The 15,278-nt window shown below is 43.7% G+C and overlaps 1 protein-coding gene across 1 annotated transcript in view; it reads left to right on the plus strand.

Annotated features, from left to right (window-relative positions):
• The window catches only part of LOC129849354 (solute carrier family 41 member 1), a 35,368-nt gene extending 30,786 nt beyond the window's left edge, over window positions 1-4,582 (plus strand). The window contains exons 6-11 of the mRNA XM_055916266.1: window positions 1,188-1,334; window positions 2,156-2,303; window positions 2,652-2,731; window positions 2,851-2,985; window positions 3,106-3,254; window positions 3,332-4,582. Of these exons, the coding sequence (XP_055772241.1) occupies window positions 1,188-1,334; window positions 2,156-2,303; window positions 2,652-2,731; window positions 2,851-2,985; window positions 3,106-3,254; window positions 3,332-3,517 (845 nt within the window). The 3' untranslated portion in view covers window positions 3,518-4,582. The remainder of the gene's footprint in view (window positions 1-1,187; window positions 1,335-2,155; window positions 2,304-2,651; window positions 2,732-2,850; window positions 2,986-3,105; window positions 3,255-3,331) is intronic.
• The last annotated feature ends 10,696 nt before the right edge of the window (window positions 4,583-15,278 follow it).

Genomic DNA, 15,278 nt, shown 5'->3' on the forward strand with positions numbered 1-15,278 from the left:
GCACATTCACGCAGATGAGCAGGGACCCTGGGCATCTTTATTTTGGTGAGTCAGTAGAAAGGCTTCTTTAGTGTCCTAAGTTTTCATAACTGGGACCTTAATTGCCTACCGTCTGTGAGCTGTTAGTGTCTTAACAACCGTTCCACAGGTGCAAGTTCATTAATTGTTTATGGTTCATTGAACAAGCACGGGAAACAGTGTTTAAACCCTTTACAATGAAGATCTGTGAAGTTATTTGGATTTTTACGAATTATCTTTGAAAGACAGCGTCCTGAAAAAGAGATCTTTCTTTTTTTACTGAGTTTGTTACAAATTCCATAAAACTGATTATGATTTAGTGGGTTTAACGTTAAGCCCCTCTTTCTGTCTGCAGTGATCATTATGATTGGTGGGTTTAACATTAACCCCCTCTTTCTGTCTGCAGTGATCATTATGATTGGTGGGTTTAACATTAAGCCCCTCTTTCTGTCTGCAGTGATCATTATGATTGGTGGGTTTAACATTAAGCCCCTCTTTCTGTCTGCAGTGATCATTATGATTGGTGGGTTTAACATTAAGCCCCTCTTTCTGTCTGCAGTGATCATTATGATTGGTGGGTTTAACGTTAAGCCCCTCTTTCTGTCTGCAGTGATCATTATGATTGGTGGGTTTAACATTAACCCCCTCTTTCTGTCTGCAGTGATCATTATGATTGGTGGGTTTAACATTAAGCCCCTCTTTCTGTCTGCAGTGATCATTATGATTGGTGGGTTTAACATTAAGCCCCTCTTTCTGTCTGCAGTGATCATTATGATTGGTGGGTTTAACATTAAGCCCTCTTTCTGTCTGCAGTGATCATTATGATTGGTGGGTTTAACATTAACCCCCTCTTTCTGTCTGCAGTGATCATTATGATTGGTGGGTTTAACATTAAGCCCTCTTTCTGTCTGCAGTGATCATTATGATTGGTGGGTTTAACATTAAGCCCCTCTTTCTGTCTGCAGTGATCATTATGATTGGTGGGTTTAACATTAAGCCCCTCTTTCTGTCTGCAGTGATCATTATGATTGGTGGGTTTAACATTAAGCCCCTCTTTCTGTCTGCAGGGATCATTATGATTGGTGGGTTTAACATAAAGCCCCTCTTTCTGTCTGCAGGGATCATTATGATTGGTGGGTTTAACATTAAGCCCCTCTTTCTGTCTGCAGGGATCATTATGATCGGTGTGATCATTGCAGCCAGGAAGGTTGGCATCAACCCTGACAACGTGGCCACGCCCATCGCTGCCAGTCTGGGAGACCTGATCACACTCTCTCTGCTGGCTGGCATCAGCACAGGATTGTACAAGGAGCTAGGTACGACACACACACACACACGCACACACGAAAGATACAGAAACACACACACACACACACTTGTGATACAGATACAAACACAGACACACAAACACACACTTGTGATCTCAGAATTAAATAGAACATGTATATATAGTGCATAGTATCTCTATGCTTGAGATACAGATACACACACACTCAAACACACTCATCACAAACACCCACTTTGCGTTACACCAGGGGTGGGCAATTCCAGTCCTCGAGGGCTTGATTGGTGTCACCGTTTTGCCCCAGCCCCAGCTAACACACCTGACTCCAATAATCACCTAATCATGATCTTCAGTTCAGAATTCAGTTTGATTAATCAGCTGTGTTTGTTAGGGATGGAGAAAAAGTGTGACACCAATCAGGCCCTGGAGGAGTTCCCCACCCCTGCTTTACACCTATCTGTCTCACCCCAGGGTGTGAGTGTGGCAGTAAAAGTCCCATTAGAAACACTTTAACTCACCCCATAACTGCTAGACTCTTAAAGTAAGGATCTTATTTTAACATAGGCCTACTTGAGGTTTGACTCCACCACTGACCTCACAGTGGTAGGGGATGTATGTATGTCTGACTGTGACCCCATAGCTATGCCGTCTAGTGTTAGCTCATCACCACACTCTGCGGCATGTGATTCAGAATAACGTGTTTTTTATTGCCCCCCACGACCACACATAAATACATGGAAACACTCACGATTTCCCATTCACACCCAGTCTGAGTTTCTATATTGAGCTGATGAAGTGTGTGTTATATAGCATAGCAATGATGTTAACCCCTGTGTGTGTGTTCTCTTATAGAGTTTAACGACTATGCCAACCCGTTGGTGTGTGCTGTGTTTGTGGCAATGACCCCTCTGTGGGTGCTGATCGCTCGGAGGATCCCGTCCACCAGGGAGGTGCTCTACTCAGGCTGGGAACCTGTCATCATCGCCATGGCAATCAGCAGGTACAAGACCTATGTTGAGCCACTCTCTCACCTGTGTCTCTTATGTGTCTCGCTCCTTCTCTCCTCTCTCTGTGCCTAACTTTCCTCTCATCTGTGTCACTGTTCTCTAACCTGTCTCACCCACCTCTCATCTGTGTATCTGTTCTCTAACCTGTCTCACCCACCTCTCATCTGTTTCTCTGTTCTCTAACTTGTCTCACCTACCTCTCATCTGTGTCTGTTCTCTAACCTGTCTCACCTACCTCTCATCTGTGTCTGTTCTCTAACCTGTCTCACCTACCTCTCATCTCTTCTGTCTCACATGTGTCTGTCCTGTGTCTCACCTCCCCTCCTCTGTGCTCTCCTTAGTGTTGGGGGTCTGATCCTAGATAAGACTGTGTCCAACCCCAACTTTGCTGGTATGGCTGTCTTCACTCCTGTTATCAATGGTGAGACTCCTGGCATTGAAATACCCAGCACATAACCACTCATACACAACCACTGATACGAGACCCCTCATAGACTATGCCTGTCTGTCTCATACGTGTACTGTGATGTGCTCTGCCAGGTGTGGGAGGTAACCTGGTTGCAGTGCAGGCCAGTAGAATCTCCACCTATCTGCACATGAACGGTATCCCAATGGGAGAACCTGACCCCAACCCCAGGAAATGCCCCACTCCCTGCACCTCCTTCTTCGGCTCCAGTGAGTATTGATTGGTTTTATGTTAAGGGTAAATGTTTACTGATGCAAGATTGTAATCAAAATGGTGGTTTGTTGAGTGTTATTATGTAAACACGTGTTTCTTGCCCCTCTCTTTCTCAGATGTGAACTCTCGTTCAGCGCGGGTGCTCTTCCTCCTGGTTGCTCCAGGTCACCTGGTCTTCCTCTACACTATCAACTCCATGCAGGGAGGACACACCACTCTAACATCCACATTCATTGCCTTTTATATGGCAGCTGCTCTACTGCAGGTACACGCACACACACACACCACTCACGCACACACACACACACACCACCCCTCACCACTCTCCCTCTCTGTCTCTAGGTGTTGATCCTGTTGTACCTGGCTGACTGGATGGTCCACTGGATGTGGAGTAGGGGGATGAACCCTGATAACTTCTCTATTCCTTACCTGACGGCCCTGGGAGATCTGCTGGGGACCGGCTTCCTGGCCCTCTGCTTCCATGTCCTCTGGCTCATTGGAGACAGAGACACCGACGTGGGAGACTGAACACACACACACCTGGACAGCATTCATACACGGCATCAACGCCAGAACACCGGAAACAACCTGAACAACGGAACTGTACAGTATCTCCCTCTAGACATCTGAACCACAGAACAGCTGAATGACTTTCAGACCCAGACCTAACCCCTGACCCTTTGACCCCCTCCCCTCACTGGGTCTCAGACTACTCCACTCTTTCTTTATTTGACTAAATAAGAGTTCTACTACTATTGTTTTTTATTATTATTACTACAATGATTATGATTATTATTGGTAATAGTGAATTTGATATGAATCTATATCTGTTTTATCATTGGGCAGATTAATCCTCATTATTTTCAATGGGGACATTCTCCCTTGGGCCAGTCACGTTGCCCGCATTTGTAAAGATGAGATATATTTTTAGGGCTTGAAATTAAGACAGACAGCAAAAAAACTCATACAAGCCTAGAATGCTTTATCACCAAGTGCTATATATATATAAAGAGATTAATTAATGATGAGATATGGGTCCGATTCCGACCCGAGTTAAGCGCTAGTAAATGGAAGTTAATTTCCTTTTTATGCACTTTTCTCTGTATGCGTATTCTGACCTTGAATTTAAGCATGAGAATAGCATGATATTCACTCGCTATTCATTCAGGGTGGAGATGTAAGAAATGAAGGTGTGGTGGAGGTGTCTACACCGTATCCTGACCTTGACTTAATTCCCTCATCATTTCACCACCTTTACGCGCCAGGAAACCAGCAGTAAGGTTGAGCGAACCCGCCGGTTCCAAGTGGAAAAAGCGTCTACTTTCTTTTTTCCAATAGAAATAACAGCTTTCTCCATGCACTATAATTTATACATTGATATGAGTTGTTGATAAGAGCTAGATAAATGAGTAATCCATTTGGAGAAGGGGAATGTAAATACACACAGCAATTGTTTTAGAGGATTTTTCCTCATGATCCGTGGAGACGAATATGAAACCAGTCGTATGGAAGCAAACTGAAAATCATATCAACATGACATGTATTGTGGCCCCTTTTCCACTGTGAAGTAGGCTATAAATAGATGTGCTGTTATTCCACAGTTTTATTGTGTGTCTGTAATGGTCTGGGTGTAGCTGGTGCAGAGGAGTCAGGCGCAGGACAGCAGAGATGAGTAACACACGTAACTTTACTCAAATATTCCAATAACATGTCGTAATACCGAGCCCACAATAACGGATCGAACATACATAAAACAATCACGCACAAAAAACATGGGGAAACAGAGGGTTAAATAATGAACATGTAATTGGGGAATTGAAACCAGGTGTGTAAAACAAAGACAAAACAAATGGAAAATTAAAAGTGGATCGGCGATGGCTAGAAGGCCGGTGACGTTGACCACCGAAAGCCGCCCGAACAAGGAGAGGGACCGACTTCGGCGGAAGTCGTGACAGTGCCCTCATAATTTGCGTAGATGAAATTTGGAGACCCAAGCTATAGGCTTCTGTAGGACTGAACCTGCCCTTTTGATATAAGCGCTTTAAAATGTTTTAATTATATGCCCCGGCTTTTCTCCATTTTATTTTACAATTGTATCATGTTAAATATTAGCCACTATCTGGAGCCACAGTCAGTAATACTCACATACATTTATAACTGTTACTTTAGTGTCAGTTCTTCAATTTGTACCTTACCCTTTGCATCATTCCATTCCGTTTACCTTTCTTTCCTCCGTCACATCCGTGAAGTTGTTCCTGAGGGTCGCTAGCATTACTGGATCATATTAGGTTAATGCTGTCCAATAATTAGGGACATGTAGCCTATTTGAATCATTATGGAACTCGGACCAGTTCCAATATTTGTTATTAAATGTTTTATTTCTTTTTCTGTTACCCCTTTTTCTCCCCAATTTTGTGGTATCCAATTGATATTTACAGTCTTGTCCCATTGCTGCAACTCCCGTACAGACTCGGGAGAGGCGAAGGTCGAGAGCCGTGCGTCCTCCGAAACACAAGCCCACCCTTGACACAATGCCCACTTAACCCGGGAATCCAGCCGCACCAATGTGTCATAGGAAACACCGTACACCTGGCGACTGTGTCAGTGTGCATTGCGCCCTGCCCGCCACAGGAGTCGCTAGAGCGCGATGGGACAAGAACATCCCTGCCGGCCAAACCCTCCCCTAGCCCAGACGATGCTGGGCCAATTGTGCGCTGGCCCATGGGTCTCCCGGTCACGGCCGGCTACGACAGAGCCTGGACTCGACCCAGGATCTCCAGTGGCACAACTAGAATTGCGATGCACTGCCTTAGACCACTACGCCACTCGGGAGGCCACCTTCCAATATTTAATGGATTGTACTTGATTCAGGATAAATCAAACTACTGTATTTTTGATTCATCAATATGTTTAGTGTGTAAACTCTCCAAACCATTTTTTTCTTCTTATGATTCATACATACTTTCCTAACCCTAAAATGTGCCCAAATAATCTACATGATCACAGTATTTCTAAATCTACCAGTTGGTGCTGAAAAGGAGACGAATATGCATATACACTTCCGGTGAAATGTTTTAGAAGACCTACTCGTTCAGGGGTTTTTCTTTATTTTTTACTATTTTCTACATTGTAGAATAATAGTGAAGACATCACAACTAGGAAATAGCACATATGGAATCATATAGTAACCAAAAAAGTGTTAAACAAAACATATTTGAGATTTGAGATTCTTCAGATAGCCACCTGAGACTGAATTTAAAGAAATGTTTAAAGTTCTTACATTTTCCGTGTTGACTGACATTCATGTCTTAAAGTAATTATGGACTGTTGTTTGTCTTTGCTTATTTGAGTCGTTCTTGCCATAATATGGACTTGGTCTTTTACCAAATCTTCTGTATACCAACCCTACCTTGTCACAACACAATTGATTGGCTCAAACGCGTTAAGAAGGAAATAAATTCCACAAATGAACTTTGAAATAGGTACATCTCTTAAATGCATAATTCCATATGTGTTATTTCGTAGTTTTAATGTCTTCACTATTATTCTACAGTGTAGAAAATAGTCAAAATAAAGAAAAACCCTTGGATGAGTAAGTGTTCTAAAACTTTTGACAGGTAGTGTATTTGGATGGCTTTCTTTCTTTGATCCCTTTATTCTGAACCGATGTTTTCTAATTAGTCGGTTGACAAAATTCAAATTTCAAATACTGTACACCGTATTTAAGGGATGTCTTAAGACAAATGTACTGAAAACCGCATTGATTGAAAACAGCACAAGAAAATCTGTTGGCCAGCTAGCGGTAGGGTTTTAGCAGTTTAATTAAATGTATTCAGCACGCTCAAGGGAACCACGTCTGTAAAGCCCGTTTCGCACCTGCATCAGGTAAGTCTGAATACCAACTACTGAGAAGTGCGTAGGAAAGGCGTGCGTATCAAAGGCATTCATTTCCTAAGTCGGAATCGGTCCCTATGTGAATAATGTTTGATGAAGGGGAGTGCACAGGGCCTTAAATGACCATCCCAATTTGCCTTGCCTTTAGAGTAGTGATTCAGTGGGGTCTGTTGCACAGGGACCCGGACCAGAATGTAGAGACCTGAATCCACTTAGGTAACAACCTTCCAACCCAGTCAGTAGACGTCTGAACACTAACCTGAACAGAAACAGAAAGTGTTAACATCTCTGGGTAGAAGTTGCCCTTTAAGCACAGATCTTGGATCCGCTTACCCTTCCCAAATCCTAATCTGAACCATTGGAGAGAGATGAAAACATACCTGACCATGTATCAGCAGTGAGAGGCAACTTCAAACTATTCTGTGGACAGAGGTCACTAACGTGGTGCCAGGAACCTCTATACACAATCATGTTTCACACTCAGTTGGAGGGTTGTTTCTTGAATTAAAGTCAGCCCAGTTCTTGCCAACCCTGTCCTTAGTGGTCCCTGAGGCGGCAGCGCTCCACAACTAAGTGTCAACACTTCCTGGTTCTCCCCTAAACCCCCTAAAGGGCTATGATAGTGAAATGTCTTCAATTCAATTGTTGTTTCTTCTTTGTTTACTTTTTTTCCACACAAACACTTAGCCCAAAATTCTGTCTCTATGTTTGTCCGGCCTGCCGAAGTTTCTGGCAGGATCACGGTTATGCACAAACATAGCTGCAGGAAGTAGGGGTGCTGAGGGTGCTGCAGCACCCCCTGATAAATCTGAGAAAACTAAAATAATATTTTTTTTAAATGTTAATGTGTATTCGTTGCCTCCTCCCCCCGTCCCCCCGTCAACAAGCACCCACTTCCTGCGGCCATGCGCACATAGGGTTCACCGAGGTTAGAGTGGCCTTACTGGGAGGCCAGAGAGAGACCAGAAAGAGGGCAGAGAGGGTAGAGTGGCCTTACTGGGAGGCCAGAGAGAGACCAGAAAGAGGGCAGAGAGGTTAGAGTGGCCTTACTGGGAGGCCAGAGAGAGACCAGAAAGAGGGCAGAGAGGGTAGAGTGGCCTTACTGGGAGGCCAGAGAGAAACCAGAAAGAGGGCAGAGAGGTTAGAGTGGCCTTACTGGGAGGCCAGAGAGAGACCAGAAAGAGGGTAGAGAGGGTAGAGTGGCCTTACTGGGAGGCCAGAGAGAGACCAGAAAGAGGGTAGAGAGGGTAGAGTGGCCTTACTGGGAGGCCAGAGAGAGACCAGAAAGAGGGTAGAGAGGGTAGAGTGGCCTTACTGGGAGGCCAGAGAGAGACCAGAAAGAGGGTAGAGAGAGCTCTTATTGAGAAAGAGGCCATTCTAGATTAAATCTGCTCTCCAAATTGTATGACATTTTTTCCAGCGCAAGGAATTAGGAGAATCTGTAGAAAGGTGGCTTTACTTGTTTGGTGTGTTCTGATTGGAAGGCTTAACTGGGCTTCAATGGTTAGTGAGGAAAGACAGGATGTCAACTGATGTGAGATGAATGTTATCAAAAATTGCAGTTTGTTGAAGGATGATTTGTCAAGCCAATATTCCCACCATTATGGATATCATGTAACAACATCTCATGTCTCTCTCGCTCGCTCTCTGTTTGGGATATCGTGTAACAAAAGGTCATGTCTCTCTCGATCTCTCTGTTAGGGATATCGTGTAACAAAATCTCATGTCTCTCTCTCCCTCTCTCTTTATCATGGTAAAAACACAACGTCACACACAATGTGCAGCTGACCTACAATATCTGCCAGAGAGACGCCATGCTTCAAAATGGTCTCTTATCCAACCCTCACCAACCTACTGTCAGTATAGACACTAATTCTCTAAGCAGCAGAGCCCAGCTTGATGGTGAAATGCATGTGTTATCATCTGATGTTTCCTTATCAGGTGCTTGTTAGATTTCTATGTTTTTAAGGGGCCAGCAGAATGCATGTGCAGGGCACATAATATGAATATGCAAAACTTGTGTGTTATGTATTAAGTTTCCTTCTCTTTAAAATTATACTTTTTTCCTGCTTAGGTTTGTGACCTATTTTACAAAGTTGAGTCTGTTAGATTTTTCTTTAACTTGATTATTTTTCCTAATCCTTCTGTCATCTTGTGTGTTAGTCATAGAGAATGATTATGCCATGTCTATAATTGAGGCAGCCCAAGTGGATTATAGTGTCACTGTGTGGAAATTACTGTAGTATACACATAGACACCAGATGGAGAGATTGTCATGTGTGAATATGAGACAGTGCTGATCGCCTCTCTGTTCACCATTCCCTTCATCTAGATTCTAGAACCTGTATCCAAGATTCTTATCCAGGACATGTGTTTTCTAGATTCTAGAACTTGTATCTTCTTTTTTCTAGAACCTGGGTATTCTAGAACCTTTATCCTTGGTTGTAGAATCTATACCTTCTGAATACTAGAAAATGTATCCAAGATTCTATTCTAGAACCTTTCCTCTGAATTCTAAAACCTGTATCCTTGATTATAGAATCTATACCCTCTGGATTCTAGAACCTGTATCCAAGATTCTATTCTAGAAAGTCCTCTGGATTCTTGAAGCAGAAGCCTGGATGTTAGTGAACCTGTGCCAGCTTTCTGCCCCAGCACGGGTCAGAGGTTGTGAATACTTCTTCAGGGGGGAAGGAATGCTTTGTCTATTTATTTTTAGATGCACACAAAGCAAATTGTACATACTATATTTATTCTATAAATAAGGTGTTTATTTTTCATTTAATTTTGTTTCAGTTCGCTGTTTTTGTAATTGTTTATCACATTTTCTTTTCTTTTTTTGTTAATTCTTTTTTCTTGCCTCGGGCCAGTAGAGCTTCAGCGCTAACCGCGGTAGATTAGCGGCTAAGTTAACGAACAGAACAGCGTGGTGCCTAATATCTCATGAACCTCACACACCTCACACCCCCTGCCCTCAGGCAGGGGCCCAAACATAGGAGGCCTTAACCAATCAAGAGCCAAGCTCAAGACATAGTAACAAATCAGGAGCCAGGCTCACCACCGAGTAGCATCTCTTTAATTAGCTTTGAGTAATAACTGATGTATGTTGATTTGATGTTGTGAATTGTGTTGATTTGATAGGTGAATGAGCAGTCTAAGAGAGAGGCTGCATGGCTGTAAAGGCTGCAGTGTTTGGGAATCACTGGGGCCAGAATCTTCTATTTAGAACATAAATGAATAGATGGATATTGTAAATAGAAGGCGCTGACTAGGGCAACTCTGGGTTGGGTTAGGAACAGACTCAGTGGTGGGATGACACCAAGGTTTAGAAAGTATAACGGACTGATCAACCCCGCCCTTCCCCATAACCCATACCCATGTGATACATTACACTGTATCTTCAGAAAGGCATAACACACATACCATACATACATACTGTACATGCATACAGATATACACACACAAACACACTCATACCCCCCCCCCCCCCCTCTCTCTCTCTCTCTGTAACCCCATGACTGTAGTGGGGTTCTCTCTCTGCAGGACTTTCTAAATTGCTGGAATTAAAGGACTATATAATTTCGTACCACTCTTCAGTAATCCTATGGTCTTCTGTGAGTCCCTCTGTGTGTGTGTGTGTGTGTGTGTGTGTGTGTGTGTGTGTGTGTGTGTGTGTGTGTGTGTGTGTGTGTGTGTGTGTGTGTGTGTGTGTGTGTGTGTGTGTGTGTGTGTGTGTGTGTGTGTGTGTGTGTGTGTGTGTGTGTGTTTCTGAGGATGCAATGTTGTGTATGACACGGGTTATTGAGTGTCCTTGTGATAGAGGTGAGTAGCTCTCTCTCTGACACGCACGCACAGATGTTTGGTGCTGTCATCTGGTTCACAACCAAAGACACACATACACTCTGAGTCCTCTTGGAAGACAACTCTTTTTTTGAGAAATTCAACCTCGGTAGATATGGATTTGAACAGTGAAAGAAATGACCTAGCCTAGTGCACAATACACATTTAATGATGTTTTATTTAGGAATGTAATTCCACAATAACTACAATAATTACATTACATGTAGGTCCTTCATGTGAAAATGTATCGTCTCCATGAGATAAATAATGAATAAAGAGTATAAACTAATTACTGCACCTGATGTTGAGTAAGCAGTGTCTAATGTCAATCAGAATAATACAATACAATACTAGTGGTCTGCTCCTCTACAAAGCTGTGAACTAGACTGGCAAAACATGTCAAATCTGACCAAGAACACAGAAAAACCAAAACATGTCAAATCTGACCAAGAACACAGAAAAACCAAAACATTCAGTGATTTGCATAGCTAATCCTTCTTGTCCAATATAAGTATAAATATATAAATGTGTCTGTACGATAAGTGCCATGTTGGTAACAAACAACAGAATAGACAGGGAGTAATGGCTAAAGCTTCTGTGTAATACAGATTAAAAACCAGGTAGTTTGGGTCCTGGATGCTGAGTGGCTGAAACAGCATTTCAGCCATGTGTTTACTGTATCAGACACCACGGGTATGATGTAAAAATACTTGTTTACTGTTCTATTTATGTTGGTAACCACTTTATAATAGCAATAAGGCACCTCAGGGGTTGTGGTATATGGCCGACATACCACACACGCTCTGCTTTATTTTTTTAAACATTTTTGGTATTTATTGCTTAAATCTACCAAGCCTAAGGGCTGTTCTTATGCACCAGTTTACAGTTGAAGCTGCTTCCCTCTTAGCTATAGCTGTAAAATGTTTTAGTGTTATTAGCCTTAGACTCTTTAGCTAGCTCGAACCAGCTAATCTGCCACGATGGATATCAAACAAAGGAGAAGGAGCGCAACGAGCAGCAGCAGCAGCAAACCACTGAGGCCGCTGCAAAGCCCAACAGTAATAATTCTGCCGAGCTCCAGCTAGTTCCGTGTGCAGAGCCTACCCACCCTTTTACAAACGCCGCCATAATGGCTCACAGTAGCCTCCACCTCCGACTGTTCCTGATTATCTTGGAACAGAGGAGCCTGACCAGGTTAGAATCATACCCTAGCCGCACGTTCTGTCCAAAAACACTCATTTAATAGAAACTGCTTCATAGGAAGAAAGTGGCAGTAATACTCGGATCCTGCATATGCTGCATTTCGTTTCACATGTGGAAAGTTCTGTGTTGGGTCCAATGCTAATGCAGACAAGGCCTTCACCCAAGCTGGGTATTCTAACTGGAAGAATTCAATTGATTGTACCAAAGGATTCGCTAGGCACGCATCAAGCAAGGACCGTTTGAAATGCACTGCGGAAAGAAAAACCTAGTTTGAAGTGCTTGGGAACATTGGTATCAACGCTTGTTAATGATGGGCAGCTGGAAAGAAATCACATGTATTTGTCGGCGATTGTGGACATCATTGAGTTCCTTATTTCAAACCAGCAACCACTGAGGGGGACATTGGACGCGTTAGTGTCAAGAGGGCAGTAGACGTTTTTCTGTCTATGATGGTATATACTCTGAAAGACAAGGAACTTGCCACAGTGTTTAGCCCCATGCCCCACAATGCCTCATGCACGTCACATGATATTCAAAATGACATAGCTCATGAGAGAGATTGTCGCTGAGGAAATAGTTAAAGAAATCAGAGAATCTTGGTACACACTGAAGGTAGATGTGAAAATATAGCCATTGTCACTCATTACCTGGATGAAAACAACATGTGAGAGCGGTTGCTGCCAATGGCAACCACAAAATACTGTGATTCTTTATCATTTACACACCTTGTTCTTACCGAGCTAATAAAGGTTGGCCGTGGCACAGAAAATATACTTAGTCTATGTTATGATGGCGCTAGTGTCACGTCAGGTACAAAGGGGGGCATGCAGAAAATATACTTAGTCTATGTTATGATGGCGCTAGTGTCACGTCAGGTACAAAGGGGGGCATGCAGAAAATATACTTAGTCTATGTTATGATGGCGCTAGTGTCACGTCAGGTACAAAGGGGGGCATGCAGAAAATATACTTAGTCTATGTTATGATGGCGCTAGTGTCACATCAGGTACAAAGGGGGGCATGCAGAAAATATACTTAGTCTATGTTATGATGGCGCTAGTGTCACGTCAGGTACAAAGGGTGTCACGGCCATTGAAAGAAGAGGACCAAGGCACAGCGTGGTGAGCGTACATTCTCTTCTTATTAGAAAAGACGCGGAACAAAACAATAAACACTACAAAACAAACCGTGAAGCTAAAGGCTAAGTGCCATAAACAAAGTCAACTTCCCACAAAGACAGGTGGGAAAAAGGGCTACCTAAGTATGGTTCTCAGAGACAACGATAGACAGCTGTCCCTGATTGAGAACCCTACCCGGCCAAAACATAGAAATACAAATAATAGAACATAGAATACCCACCCCAAATCACACCCTGACCAAACCAAATTGAGACATAAAAAGGATCTTTAAGGTCAGGGCGTGACAAAGGGGGGCATGCAGAAAATATACACTGCTCAAAAAAATAAAGGGAACACTAAAATAACACATCCTAGATCTGAATGAATGAAATATTCTTATTAAATAGTTTTTTCTTTACATAGTTGAATGTGCTGACAACAAAATCACACAAAAATGATCAATGGAAATCAAATTTATCAACCCATGGAGGTCTGGATTTGGAGTCACACTCAAAATTAAAGTGGAAAACCACACTACAGGCTGATCCAACTTTGATGTAATGTCCTTAAAACAAGTCAAAATGAGGCTCAGTAGTGTGTGTGGCCTCCACGTGCCTGTATGATCTCCCTACAACGCCTGGGCATGCTCCTGATGCGGTGGCGGATGGTCTCCAGAGGAATCTCCTCCCAGACCTGGACTAAAGCATCCGCCAACTTCTGGACAGTCTGTGGTGCAACGTGGCGTTGGTGGATGGAGCGAGACATGATGTCCCAGATGTGCTCAATTTGATTCAGGTCTGGGGAACGGGCGGGCCAGTCCATAGCATCAATGCCTTCCTCTTGCAGGAACTGCTGACACTCCAGCCACATGAGGTCCAGTATTGTCTTGCATTAGGAGGAACCCAGGGCCAACCGCACCAGCATATGGTCTCACAAGGGGTCTGAGGATCTCATCTCGGTACCTAATGGCAGTCAGGCTACCTCTGGCGAGCACATGGAGGGCTGTGCGGCCCCCCAAAGAAATGCCACCCCACACCATGACTGACCCACCGCCAAACCGGTCATGCTGGAGGATATTGCAGGCAGCTGAACGTTCTCCACGGCGTCTCCAGACTCTGTCACATCTTTCACATGTGCGTGTGAACCTGCTTTCATCTGTGAAGAGCACAGGGCACCAGTGGCGAATTTGCCAATCTTGGTGTTCTCTGGCAAATGCCAAACGTCCTGCACGGTGTTGGGCTGTAAGCACAACCCCCACCTGTGGACGTCGGGCCCTCATACCACCCTCATGGAGTCTCTTTCTGACTGTTTGAGCAGACACATGCCCATTTGTGGCCTGCTGGAGGTCATTTTGCAGCGCTCTGGCAGTGCTCTTCCTTGCACAAAGGCGGAGGTAGCGGTCCTGCTGCTGGGTTGTTGCCCTCCTACGGCCTCCTCCACGTCTCCTGATGTACTGGCCTGTCTCCTGGTAGCGCCTCCATGCTCTGGACACTACGCTGACAGACACAGCGAACCTTCTTGCCACAGCTCGGATTGATGTGCCATCCTGGATGAGCTGCACTACCTGAGCCACTTGTGTGGGTTGTAGACTCCGTCTCATGCTACCACTAGAGTGAAAGCACCACCAGCATTCCAAAGTGACCAAAACATCAGCCAGGAAGCATAGGAACTGAGAAGTGGTCTGTGGTCACCACCTGCAGAACCACTCCTTTATTGGGGGTGTCTTGCTAATTGCCTATAATTTCCACCTGTTGTCTATTCCATTTGCACAACAGCATGTGAAATTTATTGTCAATCAGTGTTGCTTCCTAAGTGGACAGTTTGATTTCACAGAAGTGTGATTGACTTGGAGTTACATTGTGTTGTTTAAGTGTTTCCTTTATTTTGCAGAAAATATGCAGAAAATATACTTAGTCTATGTTATGATGGCGCTAGTGTCACATCAGGTACAAAGGGGGGCATGCAGAAAATATACTTGGTCTATGTTATGATGGCGCTAGTGTCATGTCAGGTACAAAGGGGGGCATGCAGAAAATATTGCAGGACAAAGTAAACAGAGAAGTGCCATATGTTCATTGTTTTAACCACCAGCTTCACTTAGTTGTCATTACTCAATGTTGTCTGAGAATGCAGGACTGCAGGACTTTTCTAATGCCTGTGTTTGGCTGGTGTTGGTCATCATTGTAAATAAGAATTAGTTCTTATTTGACTTGCATACTTAAAGGTTAAATAAAT

Source organism: Salvelinus fontinalis, chromosome 3, assembly GCF_029448725.1.
Source record: "Salvelinus fontinalis isolate EN_2023a chromosome 3, ASM2944872v1, whole genome shotgun sequence".
NCBI classification, from domain to species: domain Eukaryota; kingdom Metazoa; phylum Chordata; class Actinopteri; order Salmoniformes; family Salmonidae; genus Salvelinus; species Salvelinus fontinalis.